This window comes from Pristis pectinata, chromosome 2, assembly GCF_009764475.1.
Source record: "Pristis pectinata isolate sPriPec2 chromosome 2, sPriPec2.1.pri, whole genome shotgun sequence".
In the NCBI taxonomy this organism is placed as follows: Eukaryota; Metazoa; Chordata; class Chondrichthyes; order Rhinopristiformes; family Pristidae; genus Pristis; species Pristis pectinata.
Window position 1 is genome coordinate 48531169 of NC_067406.1, and position 24826 is coordinate 48555994.

Here is a 24826-nt window from a genome sequence, read left to right on the forward strand (position 1 = left end):
GGCAGCGCTTCACATGTGAATCCATCAGTGTTACTTATTTGATACAGTGCTCCAGGTGCAGCCGCCTCTACATCGGTGAGACCTGACACAGATTGGAGGATCGCTTCATCAAGCATCTTCGCTCCCTCTGCCGGAATAGCCAGGATCTCCTGGTGGCCAGCCACTTTAATTTCACTTCCCATTCCCACACTGACATGTCTGTCCACGGCCACCTCTACTGCCAAGTTGAGGCTAAATGCAGATTAGAGGAACAACACCTTATGATCCATCTTGGTAGTCTCCAACCTGACGACATCAACGTCGACTTCTCTAACTTCTGATAACTACTCCCCCCATTTCCCCCCACCCCCCCCCCCTTGGTTTTCCCTTATCCCTCTGGCCCCTTTACCTCTTCTCTTTCTGCTCCCCCGCCTTCACGCCCTGCCTTCACCCACACTTTCCTCCCTCTGGTTCCTCCCCTCCGTCCCTTTATTCCATGGTCTACTGTCCTCTCCTATCAGATTCCATCTTCTTCAGCCACTTCCACCTATCACCTCTCAGCTTCTCGCTTCACTCCCACTCCCCCACCTACCTACCTCCCCCACCCCTCACCTAGATTCACCTATCACCAGCTAGCTTGTTCTCCTCTCCCTCCCCCCACCCTTTTATTCTGGCTGCTGCTCTCTTTCTTTCCAGTCCTGATGAAGGGTCTCGGCTCAAAACGTCAACTATTCATTTCCCTCCATGGATGCTGCCTGACCTGCTGAGTTCCTCCAGCATTTTGTGTGTGTTGCTCCATGATATACTTTCTGTTTAACTCACTTGATTTTATTATTGTCCATCATACTACAGGGTAGACATTCTTCTGCATTGGAAATGACATATTAAAATGGTGCAGATGGGAATGTGGAATTTATTTAAGCCACATGCGCCTATAAACAAGTTAAGGACACTGACATATTAATGCTTCTTTTCTTCTTTTTATATTGTTTCAGAACATGTTTAAATTCCAAATGATTCTTGAGCCCCTAAATCAGCAGTGCAGTTGCCTTTCTGCCGTGGGTGTCCGTGCTGACAGATTTAATGAGGTAAAGGCAAAAGTTTTGTGCTCTGTTGAAAATGTTTTTTTCAATAGCATTAAATCAAATTTTGTATTTTTATGTACTTTTATTTTGGTGTTTGATCAAATGAAACAATTAATCATATGGATGGAAACTGGACTTCATTGAACCCATTTTATGAATACAGCAGAGCAAACAATTTTGGGGAATAAAATTCCACTGCCATACAGAACCTGAAAGATACTGGATCTTACCATTCACAAGGTGTCTCCGACAACTGCCCAAAATGGTTATTAGTGCCTCTTATGCAATTGACTAAGGAATCCAAAGGTGGAACAGTAGCAAGGCAAGGATGCCAATTATGAATGACATCTTAAGAGTAGGACAAGCATTTCCGCTCATCCTGCCTTCATAAAAATAGCTGGCCCAAATATTCTTAATGAAATCTAAAGCTGAACTTCTACAATCTCCACCTTCCTGACTGAAGATCATAATATGTGTAGTACACTCATTTCAGGCTTTAAAATAGGCCAAAAGGAATTTCTATCCTTTGCATTGTTTACCAGATGCAGACACAATTGCCTAGAAATTCATTCCTGACAGGTAACTCAAATGCTTTATCTAGTAACATCAGAGGGATATATTTTGCCCCTGAAATTAGTTTTGAAGGCAATGTAGAACATGTTGATGCCACTACATTAGTCAATTTTCACCACTGACAGAGGTTGAATTTCTGGGCCACTATGCATACTTTGCACACCTATAGATGCTCTGACACATTTAACTGCACAAAAACAGTTAAGAAGTGAATTTTCTCATCATAAACCCCCAATGGGTAAGGTGTGAATACAGTTAGTGAGGGTCAGAGTTAACAAAACTACATGGCAATTCTGATTTACAAGCTTCCATTAACTGTGAGGCTTATTTCCTTTGAGGAGAAAGGGATGATAGAAACATTCCTTTACTGATTCCATGGACCTTGGAGGCAGAAATAGAAAAAATCATAAGATGTTTGTTGTTATGAATATGAGCATCTTACTGGATAACTTTTTTAGACATTAAACTGATCAGAAGTAATTGCTTGTTTTTTTCCACATAGCAAGATTGGTGGCTTACACCGAGAATGGCACTGTTTTGAGCATTCCTTCAAACCATGCATGTTTTCTTATCAGAAGAGGCTGCAACAAGGATAGTGGCCAAGTAGCCACTTAGCACCTTACTAAGAGCTGAGAGTGAAGGCATGTTCGCCCATTCCCTCCCCCCCCCCCCCCCCCCCCCCCCCCACAGTACTTGGGAGGATTTAATAAATTGGCAGTAAGACTGTAATCAGAATCAGATTTATTATTACAAAGACTGCAATAAACTTTAATAAACAATTATTTGAGGAGGTAGTGTAATATTTTAAGTATTAACTTTTAAAAGTTTCCTGCAGTGTGCGATCTGCAAATGTGGGCCACTTCAATTCCCAACAAATTGTTAATAATTTAGGAATTACAAGGATATAAAATCAACTAAATGAGCTGAATAAACAAGTTGCAGTTTGAACTTATAGGGACAGATCCTTCAGGGCACCGCTGGCAGAGACTCTCAGAACCGTTGGCACTTTCTCAGAAGATTGGCGAAGTTGCTTAAGCGTCTGCCTGAGCAGTTTGGCAATCTTGAACATCATTGTTCATTGTCCTACAATGGCCCACTACAGCTCAGCATTCCATCACAGTCATTGGATGGTTGCCACCATTGTCAGTCAAAGCAGTGCCAAGCTGGGCCTACCTGTAGGAACAATCAAGGTGGAGTGGGCTTGCAAGTGGTCTTCAGTTTAGTACTCCTCTTGATCCGGTTTGTCAAGGAAGCTATTCTCTGTGTGTTATAAGGTTGCTAAAAAGTTGCAGTTGAGACCTCCAAGATCACGGGCAGAGTTATCTTTAAGATAACAAAACAAGTGCTTCATTCCAGGAAACAATCTAGTAATACATAACTATCCACTAAGCATAGCATCACAGAAAATCCATGACACAGAAGGAGACCATTTGACTGCTGTGTCCCTTTCAGTCATGAAGGAGCTAATAAATCTAATTCCACCCAACATACGAATTAGTAGCAGGAATATTTCACTCAGCCCCTCAAGCCTGCTCTGCAGTCTCATATCCCTGCAGTAATCTTTCACCCCTTTGCTTACTGAGAATCTCTCTACCTCTGCCTTAAATAGATTTGAAAACTCTCCTTGCACCTCCTTATGAGAACCAAAGTCTCTCAATCATCTGAGAGGGAAAAGAAATCAACATATTTTAAATGGGCAAACCTTTATTTTTAAACAGTGACCCTGAGTTCTAGATCCTCCCAGAAGAGGAACTATCATCTCGCCATCCATCCTGTTTAATCCCCTCGGGATCTTGTGAGTTTCAATTAAATCCTGTCACTGTTCTGAACTTCAACAGATATAAGCATAGCCTGTCCAACCTTTCCTCATAAAATAACCCATCCATTAGTATTAGTGCAGTCAACCTTCTCTGGATTATTTCCAAGGTCTTAACATCCTTCCTTAAGTAAGGTAAACAATTCAGTGCAACGTTTCAAATGCGGACTTAACTATGCTCTATATAACTCAACTAAACCTCCCTGCTTTGTTTTGTAGTCAATTCCTCTCATAATAACTGATAACCTTTCAGCCACCACCCTCTGAGTTGATCAGCATTTCATCTTGCCTCGAATCTTTCTACAAATTGCATTAAATTTCTGGCCCCTACATTTTGATCCCTCTACTGAGAGAAATTGGCCCTTCCCATTTACTCTATCTATGCCGCCCATAATTTTATACACCTCTTTTTAATTCTACCCTCAGTCTCCTAATTTAGTAATTTTGGTTCCTGGATATTGGGAAGAGTTAAAAGGGAGGGGTTGTCTCTCCTGAATTTACGTGGGGAAGTGCTGTGAGAAGGGGAGTAGTTGGTGGAAATGGAAAGGTGACCAAAGGGGAGGGGGAGTCATGTCTACTGATGGAGTCATGGAATTTTGTTGTAGGTGGCAGAATTTATGAAGGATGATCCATTGAATATGAAGGCTGGTGGGCTGGAAGCAGAGGGCAAGGGGAATTCTAACTTTGCTCTGGGAGTGAGTAGGAGGGAGTGAGAAGAGAAATGCAGGAATTGGGACAGACAATGCTAAGAGCCCTGTCAACTATGGTAGAATGGAAACTATGGCTGTGGACAAAGGAGTTACTGCCAGAAGCACTACTGTGGAAAGTGTTGTCATCAGAACAGATGAGATGCATCCAGAGAAACCAAGAGAACAGGTGGGTAGAAGTGTGGACAAGGTGGCTGTGTGAGTTTGGGTTTACAATTGGCTATGGGTCACTGACCTTTCTCCTGCAATGGAGATAGAGAAGTGGAATTAGGGAAGAGAAAGGACAGAGATGGACCATATAAAATTGAGAACAGGATGAAAAATGCTGCAAAAGTGATGAAACTTTTGTGTTCTGAACAAGAGCAAAAGCAGCATCGATACAATCATCAATGTATCAGAAAACTAGGAAGTGAGTGGACTGGAGGACAGGACACACATTCCGTTAAACAATAGAATGGATATGTGTTTATACCTCTACCTTTGGTGGATTTAAGTATGTAGAAAAAAGACATTTGTGTTCTGAAAACAACCTTATTAATTTAAGGAGATCTAGGTATCAATTGTGGGAACATTGAAATTGAAAACTGCAGGATACTCAAAGGATCCTAATTGTTTAAGTGTTGCAACAATAATACATTTTTAATGATGGGAATTTAAATAAAATCTTAATGCAATAAACAGTCAGGCCATGTAGACTGAGACTATGCGTTATAAATGTCTGTAGTGCAGGAAAGTTGATTTTAATGAGTTTGGGCTACACAGATAACCTTCAAACTATTTACACCATGTGCAATGATGAAGTTGTGGGAATTTCCCAGCCCCATTCCAGGATAAGTACTTTCATCTGCACTGATTAAAGGTGGACACACTGACAATGCACATATGTCCTTTTTTACTTCCAGATTTAAAAAGATGATTAAATGCAATTAGGTAAAGCAAAATTGGATGAAACACAGAAAACTAGGTTCTTTCTTAAGCTGTGCCACTTTGCCATCAAAGAATATTCTTGTTCCAACCAGGACACTGAAAACACAATTTGAACCGACTAAGTTTTTTGCTTCATCTTCAATAGTGTTTAAAGTGATTTGTAAGTTTCATCTTACATTTAACTGAACCTAATGTGGATAGATCTATCGCATTTACTTAAAGGAGAATCTGAGGAACAAACTGAATTGAGAATGGATTAACTTGATTGTTAAATAAAAAATTCTTTTAAGATAAAACACATTGATTTATTTTGAAATACAATTGATCATTTAAATGTGTGTCCAGAAAGGTTCTTTTGAAAATCCTTTCTGTATAAATGGAAGTCTCAAAAGGCACGTTAAATTGTCTCTGTTGAGGTTGCTCATGCCTAATCATGCAGTTACCCTCAGCAGCCAAGTTTTATTACATACATAGGCTCAAGACACCATGCATGATAGAATTGGCTTTGTACCTGTAAATGCATGTAGATTATTTGCATGGAGGACACAAAGTATTCCCAAAGTGTACCATCAGTGCACATAGGACCACTTCATGTTTGACAATTGAATTTTAGTTTTTCATTGGTGTAATGTACATAAACATTGTTCTATGCAATAGAAATATATACAAGAAGAAAACTTTGCCCAGATACTGCTCCCAGTCAGTAATGCTAAACACAATATGCAGTAACATTACCATATTGTACTCTGCCTCTGAAAGCTTCTTCCATTGAATTCAATGGAATGAATTTTGGATGGAAAGTACAACATACCAAAGACGAAACTCAAGACAATTACCCACAGCTTTAATTATTAACAAATGCGTATATGCAATATTATTCTTGGCTTCAATGTAATCATTCATTTTGTAGGGATGTGAATTGTGATTGATATCTTTGATACACATCAGAAAGTGCAGAAAGCTCAGTCATATTTTATAAAACTTAATATGACTGAGCTTTCTGCACTTTCTGTCAAAAGTATAAAAAAGGAGAGAGAAATAATAAAAGTGTCTTCATACTTATTGTAAATATTAACAGCACATGTTTCCTTTCTGGTGCTTTCCACAGGCCACAAATGAAGACCACAAATGCTCTCAGCCCATCCGGCAACCATGTGGTTCCCGCTTTGGAACAGCCATAACTGCAGTTTCAGACCTAAACCTCGATAACTACAATGATGTTGCAATTGGAGCCCCTTTGGAAGGGAACCACCAGGGGGCAGTCTACCTCTTCCATGGATCTGGCACAACGATAAACAGAAAGCATTCACAGGTTTGGTGTTGATTTAGTTTGATTTTATTAAATGTTTATTCTACAAATTATGCAGTACTTTCATTATTGATATGTTAAGATATTTGTACCTGTGTAGGCTCCACCAGCATCTTGAGCATTTTAAACAGTATAAACCTTTTATAATTAAAACAAAGAATACTGGAAATATACAGAAGAACAGGCAGCATTTGTGGAGTAAATAACAGAGTTAACATTTCAGACCAATAGTGTTCCATCGGAATTGCTTTTGTACCATAATCCTTCAAACTGCTGCCAGAAAGGCAAGTCACTCAATAATAAATTCAGGGTTGTGAGGCTGGGGCAGGGACAGGGTGAGTGGCAATGCTTCAGTTGTGACATTGAGTGGAGCACTCTGGCTCCTGGGATTTGAGAAACTTAACCCTGGGTTATTTTAACTCACTATTCTGACTGGGGTTGCTACACACTTGGGCACACATCACCATCCAATTCCTTAGAGGTGACCCACGATGGTGTTTAGCACCTCATTTGCCATATGAAAGAAAAACCTCATGGACGCATAAAGAATCAGTGCAATCTTGGATTGGATATTTTTAGATGGCCTCAGGGTGTATGTCACTGACCGTCAAGTGGGGTAAAAATCATAAGTTCCACTTTCTACAATGGCAGCGTTGTCCTCTTCACATTTTCTTCAAATAAAACTTTAACGCAAGTAAATGAATTATAATTGGAAAGTAGTTTCGTTTGAGAATAGTTCTGATTAAATTTAACTCTAAGTGACTTTCACACAATTTTTGAACTCACAGAAATGATGATTTAGGTCATAAGGGGGGAAATATTATAAAAGGAGATTGCTTCATAAAATCAATTACTCAGAGCAGTCTCTCTTACTGCTGAATACACAGCAATTCAAAATCATTGAAATCCTTCTTTTAAACATCATTTATTAAACAAAAAGAGAGTTGTTTTCTTAACATTCATGTGAGTACTTTTACAATTTACAGAGTTCCTTACTGATTGGTCATGTCTGAAAGAATATTTTTGACTTTATTTCAATGTAAAACATGTTTGAAGGTGGTATGGTTTGATCACATGGTTATATTGCACACAAGCTAAATCTGTAAGGACATTGATAACTGAGAGTTCATGGAGGTAATTCTTATTTTAAAAGAGGTGGGCAGTTAGCGTTCTTTCCATCATTTAAATGTTTTACCGAGACAGTGTGCTGCTAACACTGCTTCTTTTTAATATTTGGTAGTTAGGGCTCCAGGGCATTGAGAAACTTGACTGTTGAAGTGAGACAAGAAGAGGACACATTTTTGCTCCTCCAGCACTGCATGTGAGGGAAGAGCTGTATGAGTGCTCTTCTGGTCATCTCAACAATTTTACATGTTTAATTTTCTTCTCACTCCTGCCAATAGTGACTCCTGAAATTAGATTCAACACAATGTGAAATCTCCAACTGACCTTCCCCTGGTTCCACACCCCACTGACTCCAAATCTCCAACACTCTCCCCCAAGCTTCCAACAACCAACTGTCTCACTAAAAGTCCAACCTCCAACTCCTCCGCTGACCTCCAACATCCAGTACTCTCCTTGATATCCAATGTCCAATTGTCTTCCATTACCTTCAAGGTCTGTCCATCTCCCCCCCCCCCCCCCCCCGACCTCCAATTTTCCTCTCTAACTGCCAACCCTCCCCCAGCCACCAACGTCCAACCCTCTCCCCTACTTGCAATGTTCAACACTTTCCCCAGGCCTGATCAGCTGACTGGTGCTGGGTGGCACAATGGCGTAGCTAGTAGAGCCACTGCCTCACCCCACCCGAGACCCAAGTTCAGTCCCAACCATGAGGGCTGTCTGTGTGGAGATTGCACCTTCTCCCTGTGGCTGTGTGGGATTCCCCTAGTGTTCCAGTTTCTACCCACATCCCAATGATAGTCCTGATGCAGAGTTTCACATTGTGTTGAATCTAATTGCAGGAGTCACTTTAGCAGGAGTGAGAAGAAAATTAAACGTGTAAGCTTGTTGAGATGACCAGAAGAGCACTCATACAACTCTTCCCTCACATGTAGTGCTAGAGGAGCAAAAATGTGTCCTCTTCTTGTCTCACTTCTGTGTTGTTATGTGTTATTATGTAGTTATAATAAAGAACTATAGTTCCCAGTAGGCAATGCAAGGGGTCACATGGGGGAACAGGAAGTGGCTGTAAAAAGAGAGGGAAAGCAAGCCAGTCTGGTGTTGGTTAATAAAATGTTCAGATGTTAAACACACGTGAAGTTTGTCTCTTGATGAAGAACAAACATAAGATAAGATTTCTTTATTGGTCACATGTACATCGAAACACACAGTGAGATGCATCTTTTGTGTAGAGTGTTCTGGGGGCAGCCTGCAAGTGTCGCCACGCTTCTGGCGCCAACATACCATGCCCACAACTTCCTAACTTGTACATCTTTGGAATGTGGGAGGAAACCGGAGCACTCAGAGGAAACCCACGCAGACACGGGGAGAACATACAAACTCCTTACAGACAACAGCCAGAATTGAACCCGGGTCGCTGGTGCTGTAAAGCGTTATGCTAACCGCTACACTACCGTGCCTGATATGTTGACACCATAACGTGGTGTCAGAAGTTGGTGTGAGGTCTGAACAGGGACAGTAGATGAATACTGTGTGCAATTGAAAAAGAGACTCAGTGAGTACGAAAGAAAAGCTGTAATAAGACAGAGAAAAAGCTGGCTGGCGTGGTGAGGGAGCACATTATTCCTGAAGTACAGCAGTCACCGGATTTGCCAAGAGAGATTCAGGTGAGAGGCCGAGAGTTCGCGTTATGGACAAGCTAAGTCCTCCCACGCCTATGCAGTTTACTGGCAATCTAACCGATAATTGGAAACGCTTCAAACAGCGATTCAACATATATTTAGACGCTAGTGGAACGGGAAGGAATGATGAAAAATTGAAAGCGTCTATTTTTCTGCACGTGATTGGCGAAGATGCTTTGGACATCTATAACAGCTTTCAAATTGAAGAGACAGCTTTTGAGTTGGGCACTTTGATGAAAAAATTTGAGGAGCATTTTATCCCAAGTAAAACATCACATTTGGGAGAAATAATTTTTTTTCCTGTGACCAGAAACAAGGTGTTAGCTTCGACCAATTCTGAGCTGAGCTTCACACACTGAGTCTTGTGAATTTGGAGATTTGAGAATCTCACTAGTTAAAGACAGAATAGTTTGTGGAATTCCAGATAATGGACTCAGAGAAAGACTCTTGTGTGAAAAAGATTTGACCCTGGAAAAGGTGATGAATACATGTAGGTCAGCAGAAACCACACGAGCACAAGCTAAGGAGCTGCACAGGGCAGACACAACAGTGCATGCTGTGAAAACAGAAAAGGAGCACACAAGGCATTTCCGAAAGCAGCAACAAAGCAAATAGAAGGCTCAAACAACAAATGCAGCAGATGTGTAGGTAGACACATTCCAAAGATGTGTCCTGCTTATGGGAAGAAGAATCACTTTGCAAGGTGCTGCAAAACTGGGACTAACAAGAGAAAGGTGCACACAGTTGATGAGGAAATGGAGGAATTCTTTGTGGATTCTGTACAGACAGTGGCTGCTGGTAAAACATAATGGATTGTTCCAGTAACTGTGAATGAGACAGTAATTCCATTCAAGTTTGACACCAGAGCTCGGGTGAATCTGTTATTCATGGATGATTTTAAGACCCTCACAATAAAGAGTAAGATTTACCCTGTGAAGTTAAAAGTGACAGGCTACACTGGAGAGAAAGTTCCAGTAAAAAGGGGGCTGTATGGTGACCTTTAAGCACAAGGGGCCGCACTTAAAATCACAGCTACTGATTGTAGAAAAAAGAGTACAGCCAATATTAGGTCTGAGTGCATGTGAAAAGTTCAAACTAGTGAAAAGAGTTTTCATAGTAGCTTCACATACCAAAAATGACCACTTCCATACTCATGGAAGAGTATGCAGATGTCTTTGAGGGGCTCGGATGCTTACCTGGTAACACAAAATTCACATAGATGAGGCAGTGGCTCCTGTTGTCCATGCATGCAGGAAAGTTCCGTTTCAACTTAGAGATAAACTTAAACAAGAACTAGCACGCATGGAATGAATGAATGTCATACAGAAAAATTGAAGAACCAACAGATTGGGTGAGTTCGCTGGTCATTGTGCAAAAGAAAAATGGAGCATTGCGGATATGTCTGGACCCAAGAGATCTCAATAAAGCCATCAAGAGAGAGCATTTTAAATTGCCAAGACTGGAGGAGATCATGTCCCAGTTTTCAGGTGCCAAATGGTTTAGCAAGCTCAACGCATTGTCTGGGTATTGGCAGATGAAGTTTGATGAGGCAATTTCGAGACTGTGTACTTTTAACACACCACAGGGAAGATATGCTATCTTTGGTTGCTATATGGGATCCGGTCCACACCAGAAGTTTACCATAAAACCATCTACATGATTTTTGAGGGCTTACCTGGTGTCGAGACCATGATGGATGACATCATCGTCCGGGGGTCCACCAAGGAGGAACATGATGCTCGACTGAGGCAAGTGCTTGACGTGACAAGGAATGTCAATTTGAAATTAAATAAAGAGATATGTGAGTTTGGTGTTAAGACTCTGATTTTCATAGGAGATGTCATATCTGAAGAGGGAGTGAAGCCTGACCCAAGAAAGACGTCAGCCATTGAAAACATGGAGAGGCCCCAAAACAAAGAGGAGGTGAGACGTTTCTTAGGGATGGTGACTTACCTGCCTAGTTCATCCCTCGACTGTCAACAGTGACACACCACTTAGGTCACTCCTTGAGCAACAAAATGAATGGATTTGGTCTCAAGAGCAAGAAGAGTGTTACCAGACGTTGAAAAGGGTCCTAACTGAAGAGCCCGTGCTGAAGTTTTATGATCCGGAAAGGTGTATCAGGATATCAGCTGATGCATCCTGGCACGGCCTTGGATCAGTACTACTGCAGCAGCATGATGTCACATAGCAACCTGTGGCCTATGCATCAAGGGCTTTAACGAGTGCGGAAGCCAACTATGCACAGATAGAGAAAGAGCTTCTCTCCAGTACATATGCATGTGAAAGGTTCAGGTTAATGCAGATATACGACCTATGTTGACATGATTGTCACCTCTCTTCCAGTATCTCCGGATAGAACAGAGCAGATTAGGAAAGCAGCAGAGGCAGATGAGACAATGAAAGTACTCAATGATACAATACGGAAAGGATGGCCAGCAGCAAAGGATGACTGTCCAATGTGTATTCGGGATTATTGGGCATGCAGAGCTGAACTGTCAGTAGTGAAAGATATGGTCTTCAAAGGGAACAGGTTTGTGATTCCAGTGTCACTACGCAAGGAGATGCTCCAGAAGATACACGAAGGGCATCTTGAGGAGGAAAAATGTAAATGTAGAGCACGTGAAGTGATGTACTGGCCAAGAATGAACCAAGACATCAGCCGGACCACTGCTTCATGTGAAATATGCCTTACCTACAGACCAAAGCAGCAAGCAGAACCACTTACACCACACCCTGTACCAGACAGGCCGTATTTCAAAGTTGGAGTGGATTTGTTTGACTGTAATGGGAAGAGCCATATTGTTGTAACAGACTACTTTTCCAATACCCAGAGGTTGCAACACTGCAATCAACGTCCAGCAAAGCAATTATCACGTTCCTGAAAGCATTGTTTGCGAGGCATGGAGTTCCATGTGAAGTAGTATCAGACAACGGTCCACAATTTTCGAGCTGTGAATTTGAATCCTTTGCCAATGTTTGGGGGTTTCGACATATAACCTCAAGCCCACATCACCCAAAATCTAATGGCCTAACAGAGAGTTCAGTTAAGGTGGTGAAGGGCCTCATGAAGAAAGCGCAAGATGGACGAGAGGATTTCCACAGAAGTCTAATGATTTACAGAAGTGTGCCACTACAGTAAGGCCTTTCACCAGCCCAAATGCTGATGGGTCAACACATAAGCACTAACCTTCCAATACATGAAAACCTGTTGACACCTGAAGGAGCACACAAGGTCAAACAGGCTAAAGAGGAAGGGAAAGAAAAACAGAAACAGAATCAGGACAAGACAGCGAAAAGCCTACCAGTCCTGAAGCCTGGGGATCAATTGCGAATCAGAGATCATGATTCTGGCACATGGTCCATGCAAGGAGCTGTGCAAGAGGAAGTAAATCCACATTCATACCAGATCCAGACAGAGTGAGGGACACCTCTAAGGAGGAACTGCGTGGATCTATGACCACAAGCTCCAACTCATGGCTGTGACCCATCCCCTGTCAGTACACCAAAGGGGCCAGCATATGGAGAAAATGAACATGTAGACCAGAGTTCCCAGGAAAACACCAATAGTAATGCAACAAATGAAAGCAGCACACCTGTGAAAACAAGTATCAGACTAAAAAGGACCATTAAACCACCTCAGAGTCTGACTGAAAGCTGCTGAGTGGACAAGGGTTCTTGACAGGTTCATAAGGTCAAGTATTGTGTTTGTTTTTCTTTAAAGGGGGGAGATGTGTTATTATGTAGTTATAATAAAGAACTACAGTTCCCAGTAGGCAATGCAAGGGGGTCACATGGGGGAACAGGAAGTGGCTGTAAAAAGAGGGAAAGCAAGCCTCGCTGGTGTTGGTTAATAAAATGTTCAGATGTTAAACCCACGCAAAGTTTGTCTCTTGATGAAGAACAAACATAACAACTTCAACAGTCAAGTTTCTCAATGCCCTGGAGCTCTAACTACCAAATATTAAAAAGAAGCAGTGTTAGCAGCACAATGTCTCGGTAAAACATTGAAATGATGGAAAGAATGCTCACTGTCGACAATTCCTTTCCTCCCACAAATGCTGCTCAAACCACTGAGTTCTTCCAGCAGACTGTTTGTTGCTCCACATTCCAGCATTTGCAGTCTCTTGAATCTCCAAGGTGCAGTGTTAACTTTGACTTCACTGCCAAGGTGGGCATGAAACTATTTAGCTCATACCTAGGGTGAAAATAAACAACATTCAGCTGTCATTGTTATTTTCTGCTTGAAGCAGTGAATACCATTGAAAACTGTCAATCCAAAAAAGTGACAAACAAGCAGGTTTTTTTTAATGTTGCAGCAAGACACTAAAGTGCACATGATAAAAAGCAGGATTTTTTTAATATTATGCACTATGTTAGTTAATCAAATGTGTTTTTTAACAGCGCATCGCTGCATCTTCACCGAATGAACATTTCAAATATTTTGGCCAATCAATTGATGGGCAGATGGATTTAAATGATGATGGGCTCGTGGACCTTACTATTGGAGCAATAGGTGGTGCCGCCCTCTTCTGGTTTGTAGTGGTTTTGCATTATAACTATTGCCTGGCCGAGAAGTTCGACCACATAACATAATGATTGCATACATTACACAATAGAATTTTATCTGAAAAACTATCAGTACTTAGTCTTGCTTTTGAAATTCACAAATTTCCTTTCAAGTCATCTGTGCATATATTACACTAATATGCAAAGGGATCTGAACATATATTGTGGCATCCAACAGGTTGCAATGTATATTTGAATGCTTCTGCGTAGCCGTTGCTCTAGATAGGCCATGCAGCTGAATTTCCCAAAAGTGATGTTTAAGCACAAATAGGAGGGCTGTTTTGGTATTAGTACATGAGTTCCAGTGCCTTGAACTAGTAAAAGGTAGGTCCCCTTTCATTTAAGAATTTAGCCCTCACCCTTGGTCTCCCTTGGGCTCTTCTCTACACTGTTCTGATTGTAACACCTCCCCCAACTGAAACCCCTCCCACCCCCACTAAATCTCAGCATTAACCTGCCCCTCAGCGATCACAGATTCACACCAGTTCCACCCCACCCCTCTATCCCAGCTGCCAATCCTGATCACCCCACCTCCTTGGTTGACCTGACCCTTGAGGTCTCTTCAGGCCTCATACTCAATGCAATAATGCAGCAGCAGGCCGTCCCACAGAATGTTCTTAGCTCACGTTACTAGTTTAATATGCTTTTCCCTTGTGTTAGAATTTCTAGTTGTCTTTTTTAATCCTCTTAAATTATCCTCACAATTTTCATCTGTGAGATTTGCTGATTTTCTAGATTCCCATCGTTACAAAATCTATTCCATACTTTTTGGCCACAAGATCTTTCCCACACCTTCTCGCTATAACATAATTAACTGGTGTTCAAATTGACTAATGTTGCAGTTACATCCAGACCTGATTTTGACTTAAAGTGAACCAGAGTTGTCATTCAGAAAGCATTGGTTCAAAGCCTTGACTTATAAACTATTTACATTGTTTTTTTATATAGTATGTAATTTTAACACATTGAGTTTGATTAGTTTTCCCAGAGAGTTGCAATAAAATACTTAAAATGCTGCTGTAAATGCTACATGATGTATTGATTGTGTTTTTAAAATTCTTTATCAGGTCCCGCAACATAGCTCAAGTGACGATTAGCAAACTGAAATTTCAGCCCCACAAAATCAATGTCCAGAACAAGAACTGTGTAATCGACGAGAAGCCAACAGTGTGCATTACAGCAGACATCTGCTTCAATGTCAGGCTGAAGTCTGATAAACCTGAACCAGTTGGTATGTTTACTGGCATTACAGGCGTAATTTTTCTTGAAGCCAAACACAACTATGTACATTCGATCTGGAGTCATACATTTTTCCTTAGATTCCATAGAAGTTGAAATGCCACAAAATTTAGAAAAATAACATTATTTTAAAATTAGTTAAGGCCAAGTAAGATATGTTTGGTCTTCATGGGAGTCAAAGGTTATGGGGAACAAGCAGGAAAGTGGAGCTAAGGTCAAGATCAGATGAGCAGGTTCGAGGTGTCATAAGTTCTACTCCTGCTCCTACCTATTATACTATTAGCTTCTAAATAGGCGAACAATATGCTTAATGCATTTAAGATATTGGCTCAGATTTACTGCTCATCAAGAACAAAGCTGCCCACAAAGCCTTAGCAGACTCCAGGCCATCAATGTTCCCTATTCTGTTGTGACTCTCCACCTAGTGCAATGAATAGAGAACATGGACCACCCAAGAACAGCAAAACTGCCAAGGAGCTGAGTAGGCAAAGAGAATTAAATGTACTCACAGACGGCAAATCAATATTTTACAGAAAGCAAAATAAAGACTGGGATAAGTGTGTTTGATTCAAAGAAACTGAAATACCACAAACTTAAAAACAAAACTTATTAGTTTAAAGGTGGTGGAATTTATAACATGAAATGGAGGGATCAGCATTTTGAGTGTGCTCCCTGGGGGAGTCCGCACTGCCAGGCATTTTGAGTGACTGGCACATCCTGGAGTATGAATGCTTGGGAATAAGGGCTTTTCTCTGTTTCCTTGGTCATTCATAACAGGAGCTCTCCAACTGCAGTTACTGGGTGTAGATAGGAGAGCCACACCAGAACAGTGATCAGATTGTAAATGCCATTGGTCCCCTAAAGATTAGAATTTGTGGCCTGAATCAGTCTGAGGGACCTTGCCGTTCATGCCAAGCAGATGTGAGGACATCATCATCATCCGCTGTATGACAACATCCTCATCAATCGAAGACAGCAGCTGGTGTCAGAGGAGGAAAAGAAAGGCGATCTGGACCCTGGGGCATGGGGCTTGGACAGCAGCAGAAACAGGAGGGAGAGGAAGGTTATTGTGGAGGGGAAGTGGTGGAGAGTGTCCACGCTCAACATCCCACAGCCTCATCCCCTAACTGATAGCTGGAGGCAGGTATTGACTGTGTGGAATGTAAGGCGCTCCCAAATAGAAGATTTTCATAAGTATTCTGCAATATATAATTCCCCAAGGCAAATTAAGTGGATCTCTGCATGCCACAATCTTAACAGCAAAACAATATATCGATAATAAGCTGGAAAGCACAGATGATACTTAAAACCCCCTTGCAACCTACTGTGCAGGACCACCTGTGCTAATACTGTATATAACAAAATGCCCACGCCAGTTATTTTAATAGCTCGCCACTGCATTTCTGTATTTCCTGATGGGTGACACCTCACTTAAAGAACACAGACCTCTGCATAATAAACATTTTCTATGAGGATCTCTACTCAGCAGATGTAAACAGAGATGTACAAATTGCCTTGACATTTCTTGTTAAAAGAAAATGTGCATAGACTTAGAACCAGCAGACCCTTGGCAAATGTAACAAAGAACTGTGACAATTCCTTCAGCATTGCTCTGTTGTGCATGTTTCGTATCCCTGCAGAACTACTATGGCCATGGAGGGCATGGCAGGTCTCCTTGCCCTTCCCCACTGAACAGGATCCTACAGTGAGCTGAACTTTGTGTTCCTGGTGTTTGACTTCCAGTAGGGAGTGTGCCTTTAAGGACTGTTGCCCTTCTCTGGTTGCTGTGCAGCAAAGTGTTGGGAGGCGTGTAAGGTTAAATGAGGAGCCTTCGGAAACAGAGCAAGTCTCATTTTCATGCTTGTTTCTGACGTAAACTTCATCTACATTTTGACCCATTTCACAATGTTTTACGGTGGGCCTTATTGGGCATTAGTACCACTGCTGCCATGTTTAAGTGCATTGAAAATGGGTGCAGTGCTGTTTCATGACAACTCATCTGGATATACTTAGCATCAAAGCTGTTGTCATTGAGTCTGTTAACTAATTCTAGCATTTTGATGAGTTGGCTCTTCATGTTAATCAATGCAATGACAGATTTATTGCTTGAGTATCATTTTTTATCAATAGCACTACCATTTAGCAATAAACTTTGAAAGATAGTCGAAAATTAGCTGATGAGAGGTGTGCCCACCAAAACTGTCGATTCATGCTAATGAGATGATGATTCATGATGATTTTCAGATCTCTCCCATGCTTGCCTTGGTGTCCAGATGTTGGGAAATGTCAGAATTTTAGTTTATCATCTGAGGTTTCTCAATAAATACTGAGAATTCAAGTCTGTGGATTGTATGCAGACAGTCTACATTCTTCTGAACATAATCAATTTGTTATAAATAACTACTTAGTTTGTATAAACTATCAAATGTGTGCTTATTCAAGCTGACTGCTCATGGAAGGAGGTGGTTTATCAGTACAACAATGCAATCCTTAAACATGTTGTTAACTCCAAAGCATTTATTAATAGTGGGCTCCAGCTGAGACTTAGAAAGGTTAAACTAACATTAAACTTTTGGCCAGCGAGGGAAGTTCTGGTCTCCCTTCGTTCAAGTACTTCCTAAAGCATCAACACGCACACAGTCATCTGAAAAGAATTCAAGTGATAATCCTAGTTTAATATCAGGACAAATTACTAACATTACAATTTATTGCTCAACAGATAATTCAGTTTCAGGCAACGCAGTGGCGCAGCTAAGTGGAGTTGCTGCCTTACAGATCCAGCGAAACAAAGGACTGCAGATGCTGGAATCTAGATGAAAAACACAATGAAGCTGGAGGAACTCAGCAGGCCAGGCAGCATCCGTGGAGAAAAGCAGGCAGTCAACGTTTCGGGTCAGGACCCTTCTTCCTGCTGAGTTCCTCTAGCATCATATTGTGTTTCTCACAGATCCAGCGACCTGGGTTCAATCCTGACCTACAGTGCTGTCTGTGTAGCGTTTGCACAGTCTATCTTTGACCTTGTTCTCTTTTCGCTAGGTGCTCCAGTTTGCCTTTGCGTACCAAAGATGTGCGGGTTGGTAGGGTAATTAGCCACTATAAATTGCCCTTAGTGTGCAGGTGGATGGTAGAATCTGGGTAAAGTGATGAGAACGTGGGCAGAATACAATGGAATTAGTGTAAATGGGTACTTGATAGTGTGAATTCAGTGGTCAGGGGGCCTGTTTCATTCTGTATGACTTCCCCGCCTACAGGTTAACTTGCCTATCCAATGACAAATTATCAAATTCATGTTTACTAACAAGTGCTTTCACAAAAAAATAAGTTGTCACCTGAAGTTCTCAATTTCAGGACCTGGCAGCATTTATATTCTCACTTCTCACGAAGGATAAGGGCACGGATACCAAAAACAATCGGGTACCACTAAGGCTCTCTCCTTTCTGCCCAATACACCCAAAAATGTTTATAAATACACCCTATATTGTTACACATATTAATAAACACATTATTTTTTTAAAAACCAAAAAGAAAATGATATTATCCAACAAACCATTTCCATTGAAACTTGCAAGCAATGATCTGTTTCGAAATTACAAGGTGTAGCTATGTAAACAAAGGCCGCTATCTATTAGAACACAGAGCAGCAGGGAGCCTCTTGACTTTAGTGTTCTGGAAACTAATCACCATATTGATGCAATGATTGGTTCCTCAATGTGTACATGTGCATGGATATATTTGTTAGAATAAAATTCAAGATGGTGCTATGGTGCTGACACACAAGTGTGTGAATCTGCAGATAGTAAATCAGCAGTTACAATGAGGTCTGAATGTATGAATTTTTATTGCAGTTCTTGACTACAGTATCAGACTAGACTCTGCACGGCGTGTCTCCAGAGGGCTCTTTAATGAAACAAGTGAAAGAAATATCCAAGGAAACATCACATTACCCTTCCATAACTGCACTGAACACATCTTCTACATGTTGGCAAGTAAACTATACTTTGCTTTTATTTACGTGGTAATAGCTTCCCTGGTCATTCAATGCGTAATCACTCTTAAGTATGATACCAAATCAGAAGCACCAGCAAACCCTCATGCAAATGGATATTTGAACAGCAGGCAGGGATTTCATTGGACTTGACTATAATAGCCATATATTCACCAATTGGTAGAACATTACATGAGATTAAGGCTCCAGAGAATGTTCAGTGGTTGTAGAAACTAATCTCTGACAACAATAAAGGTTAAAAAATGAATTGCATCTTTGGACTCAGTACAAGTGTTTAAGGATACAGTGCACAGAGTGCTGAGTAACTTAGCATGTTGTTCTTTTCTCTCTCGGATTTGAAATACAGCCCAAGCATCTAGGTTGACGTCTCTTCTCTTCTCATGCCAGCAAGGGTCTAATATGACATAAATCCTATTTCTCTTATCCATGGTCTTAATTGATACAAATCTTACCCTGTCAGGCCATCTAGATACAAGGTTCAGCAAGTGAAAATCTTCATATCATTGCAGCCAGGGTTGCAGTTCTGTGGTCGGAGTCAATCCCCAATTATTAGAGTAGGCTACAGGAGATGAACATCTAAGATCAGTCTCCAAATGTGGAAAAGTGTTACTTTCTCCAGTGCTGACTTCTCTCTCCATGAAGTACTCAACTCTCTTCCACACCCTGTCATCAGTTCAGAAGCATGTGTACATAATATAGGCTAGAAGTGATCATGCAACAGTGGACAACTATATGTTCTTAAAAGAGGTGTTAACACGTTTGCATATAGAGGAGGCATAATTAAAGAATTAAAAGCAATTTTTTGACATTTAAATGTATTGGTATTGGCTTATTATTGTCACTCGTACTGAGGTATGGTGAAAAACATGCCTTGCACACCGTTTGTACAAATCAATTCCTTACACAGTGCATTGAGGTAGTACAGGGTAAAAACAATAACAGAATACACAGTAAAGTGTCACAGCTAAAGGGAAGTGCATTGCAGGTAGACAATAAGGTGCAAGGTCATAACAAGGTAGATTCTGAGGTCAAGAGTCCATCTCATATAAGGGAACCATTAAATAGTCTTATAACAGTGGGATAGAAGCTGTCCTTGAGCCTGGTGGTATGTGCCCTCAGGCTCCTGTGTCTTCTGCCTGATGGGAGAGGGGAGAAGAGAGAATGACCAGGGACGGTGGGGTCTTTGATTATGCTGGCTGCTTCACTGAAGCAGTGAGAGGTATAGACAGAGTCCATGGAGGGGAGGCTGGTTTCCATGATGTGCTGGGCTGTGTCCACAATTCTCTGCAGTTACTTACGGTCCTGGGCAGAGCCGAGCAGTTGCAATATGCAGTTGCAAATGTAATGATTTTAATACTTGTTTGTGTTTAAAATACTCTTTAAATAGAAAATTGTTTGTTATAAAGAATAACAATACAATATCAGGCTTGCAATATTCAATGACAGTGATGATTTAAGGGTACTTTCTCTCTTAGCGTTCCCCACTATAGTGAAATGCTATGCTCTTCATCTCTTCCTTGAGCTAGGCTTCATTAAATACCCAGTCTTTTGCTGAAGATCCATCAACAAAAGACTGAGTACTTAATATAAGTCTAGCTCAAGGAAGTTGTAACTGAAGTTGGATAAATGACCACTTCTTTCTATTTTGCAAATTTCATTCTGTGCAATAAATTAATATAATCTACAATTATTAATTGTATCACTTAATTTAAAAACAGTAACACAGAATGAATCAGGTAAAATTCAGGAGAGACAAACTGAGTTAGTGACTTCAACATTTGCTTGAACTATTTGCATAAGCAGGAGAAGGGAAAAGTTTTGCTTATGTGTCCAGTGTGTGTGTGTGTGTGTGTGTGTGTGTGTGTGTGTGTGTGTGTGTGTGTGTGTGTGTGTTTTAAACAGGTTTGGGATCCAGACTGACTAATAATCTAAAGTCCCTTAAGGCAGGGAAAACTCTGGAGGAAGAAGATGTAACCCAGGAGCAAGCAGGGTGCATAGGTTGGAAGGGAATCAAGTTTCAGTTAGGGAACTGATCTCCAATCCCAGTGTAAGGAGTGGTGTCCAATCTCTGATCCCAGGGTAGTTAGGGAAAGGGATCTAATGACAGGGATGCAGACAAACATGGGCGTGATGGTGCAAGGATGGCAGCTGTATTCCCGCTCCTCTTGTCGACAACTAATACTATAAATGTCCCTAAATTTTCCATACACAATTCTCTCCTTCCTTTCTCTATCAGATTTCCCATGTTTAACACAGCTACTGAGTTTAAATCTAGAACCTAGAATAAATCCGAGGCAGATAGGTTCATTATAATACTAAATAGGCAACATACCTCTTAGACATCTTTCTCTTGACCTACCTCAATCAAAGCTGGAATTGGGCAGATTTCTGTCAGGTTGAGATATTCAAAATACTAACATCTCTCCCGATCTAAACCCATGTTACCACCAATGCTCCAGGTTATTAAACTTTAATCAGAACTGTCTTTTCTCAGCCATTAATTTGGTGTTCATAACATGACGAGACTTTATAGCTGCTAATTGTCATTTGTCTGTCAGCCCCCTGTTGAAGATTGGTAAGTGTAACTGCCGCATGCTATCATTGGTTTTTGACTTTCCTTTGTATGAAAATGCTCATTTTGTGTGACTGACCAAACTCAAGTATGATCACTGGTTGTTCATTTCTTGCAAAATTACAGGATGCTCCAGATTTTCTAAATCCTGTGGAGGTCCTGGCGGAGTTCAATCTGTCAAATCCAGAGGAAGGACCAGTGCTGGATGTTGACCTGCCAAATTCAAAGAAAGCTTTGGTAATTTAACAATGTATAATTGTATAATCCATTTGGTACCTCTGTTTAAATGTGACAAGGATTTGTTATTTGGAAGGGACCTTACTAAAAGAAAAACTATTGCCTAAAACTTGCACCTATTTGCAGAAATCACGGGTAAAAAGTGGTAGCTGGCACCTGCTTTGAAGTGTTTGCACTCATTTCTGCTTAGTCCTTCACAAGAGAAAATTGGAACAGGCATTTCCTATCATGTTCCACTCTAATATGGTTTTCATTTGTCTATCTAGAAAGCAACTATTGAACTATTGTCTGTAAAATGTGACCAGGTTTTAACAGAGTTAAAACAAAGCAAGCCACGATAACAATTTCCTAAAGCAAGGAAGTACTGACTTTACAATTTTTTTTGTGATTTCAATGTTGGCATAAGCATTATATACAGTCCACATTTAATACACAATAAGTGCCTGGTCTAATTTCTGGCAATGGAGTGGCCAAGTTATTGAAGAAAAGTGAATGGCTAGAGCCATATCCTTTATAATGTCCCCGATGTCCAGTGTTGGAATGTAAATGAGGTGGAAAGATCATTCCTAGTCTCACCATGGGCCTTAAGTTGGGAACTCTCAGGCATAAAGGGCTGAGGTAGTTAAGAGAAAATGTGCAGAGACACAAAACCAGTAGACCCTTGGCAATGGGAATTTATTGCTTTTGTTCTCAGAATTCAGGACTCAGACCCCGTTGCCATGTCACTGGTCCTAAACCAGGTCCCAGCTGTGGGAGCTGAACCCACTACTTAGAGACATATTGCAGCACAGATTGGAAAATTTCCCTGCTTTCGACTTGTCCTGCATCCAGGCATGTAACAGTAAAAAATACTGGTATAATTTTTTTTTGCCATTAAGAGTAGTCAAATAAATTTAACACAAAATGGGCCACACTTAGCTGGGAAATGGCTCCAGGTCCATACATAACTATTGGTGTTTCCCTGTGGAGCACCCAGCAAATTCTGAATTCCCACACATTTCTGCACAAACGCAAAGTTCCTTGCAGCCATTTCTTGGCAATTCTGTGACCTCATTCGATCATGCATCTCCTCACGCAGTCCTGCAAAGGATATTAAGATGTGGCAATTGCTCAGCACTTACACTGGGAATCCACTTGAACAGCCTGCACCAGTAGATCAGTCTCAGGGTGACCTCCTCCATTGCTTTTAAATGGATGAGAATGGCTATTAGTGATGAAGGTGTCAATATTTTCAGTTTATTTGAGTTTATTTGAATATCATTAAATGTTTCAGGTTTATAGTTTTAAAAGGTTTTAGGAGCTTGATTATCTTTTAATAGTTTTGGAATGTTTTTGAATGTTTCTGAGCCAGAGATCATAGGCTTCAAACCCACAGTCTTGTTTCAGTGAATCTGTTCACTGAGAAGGCACATTAAGTGAAGCCATTTTCCATACAATAACATTACCACAGGCCTAATCATCGGATAAGATATTTAACATAGAACATAAAAGATAGAACAGTACAGCACAGAACAGGCCCTTCAGCCCACAATGTTGTGCCGACATAGCTAATCCCTCCTACCTACAGAATGCCCATATCCCTCTATTTTCCTCACATTCATGTGCCCATCCAAGCCCCTCTTAAAAGCCCCCAGTGAATCTGCCTCCACCACCCTATCAGGCAACGCATTCCAGGCACCCACCACTCTCTGAGTATAAAACCTACTCCTCATGTCTATTCTGAACCTACCCCCTTTCACCTTAAATGCATGCCCTCTGGTATTGGATTGCTCAATAATGGGAAAAAGATATTGCTTGTCCACCCTATCTATGCCCCTCATAATTTTATACACTTCCAACAGATCACCCCTCAGCCTCCGCCACTCCAGAGAAAGGTGTCCAAGTTTGTCCAGCCTCTCCTGATAGCACATGCCCTTGAATCCAGGCAGCATCCTGGTAAAACTCCTCTGCACCCTCCCTAAAGCCTCAATATCCTTCCTATAATGAGGTAACCAGAATTGCATGCAATACTCTAAATGTGGCCTAACCAGAGTTTTGTAGAGATGTATCATAGCTTCTTGACTCCTATACTCAATACCTTGATTAATAAATGCAAGCATTCCATAAGCCTTCTTAACCACCCTATCTCCCTGTATAGCCACTTTCAATGAGTCATGGACTTGCACCCCAAGGTCTCAGTGCTCTTCAACACTGTTAAGGGTCTTGTCCTTAAGAGTGTGCTGCCTCTTGACATTAGTCCTACCAAGGTGCAACACCTCACATTTATCCAGGTTAAACTTCATCTGCCATTTCCCTGCCCACATCTGCAACCATCGCCAGTCTTCTACACTATTCACAACTCCACCAATCTTGGTATTGTCTACAAACTTACCAACCCATCCATCAACATACTCAACCAGGTCATTTATGTACATCACAAACAGCAGAGGTCCCAGTACAGATCCCTGTGGCACACCAGTACTCACAGGCTTCCAGCCCGAATAAGTCCCTTCAACCACAACCCTCTGTCTTCTATGGGCAAGCAGTCTGGATCCACACTGCCAATTCTCCATTGACCCCCATGCATCCAAACTTTCTCGATTAACCGATTATGTGGGACCTTGTTAAATGCCTTACTGAAGTCCATATAGATGACATCCACAGCTCTACCTTCATCAATCTCTCTCGTCACCTTGTCAAAAACTCAACCAGGTTAGTAAGAATTTTTCACTGTGAAGTGAGAATTTCTCTAAGAATGTTCAAGTAGTACTTTATATTCCCTATCACAGCTGGAAGAGGTGATTAGAGGCTGTATTTCACTGACCATTGAGTAAATATTATAAAGGATTTTAGTGAATTAACTAAAATCAACATACTTCATATTTAAGTGTCTCCTCTCCTATTCTACAACAAAATTCTGTTGAAGTTTTCACTTAAAGAGTTTATCAATATAGTATAAATGCCAGGAATTTATATCGGTAAATGAGGACAATATACAGAAACAAGTACAGGGCACGATTTCCC

At 41.1% G+C, this 24826-nt stretch overlaps 1 protein-coding gene across 1 annotated transcript in view; it reads left to right on the forward strand.

The window, feature by feature from the left end:
* The window catches only part of itga1 (integrin, alpha 1), a 165797-nt gene that overhangs the window by 97226 nt on the left and 43745 nt on the right, over positions 1–24826 (forward strand). The window contains exons 14-19 of the mRNA XM_052010445.1: positions 975–1067; positions 6196–6399; positions 13605–13735; positions 14837–15000; positions 18854–18990; positions 21713–21823. Of these exons, the coding sequence (XP_051866405.1) occupies positions 975–1067; positions 6196–6399; positions 13605–13735; positions 14837–15000; positions 18854–18990; positions 21713–21823 (840 nt within the window). The remainder of the gene's footprint in view (positions 1–974; positions 1068–6195; positions 6400–13604; positions 13736–14836; positions 15001–18853; positions 18991–21712; positions 21824–24826) is intronic.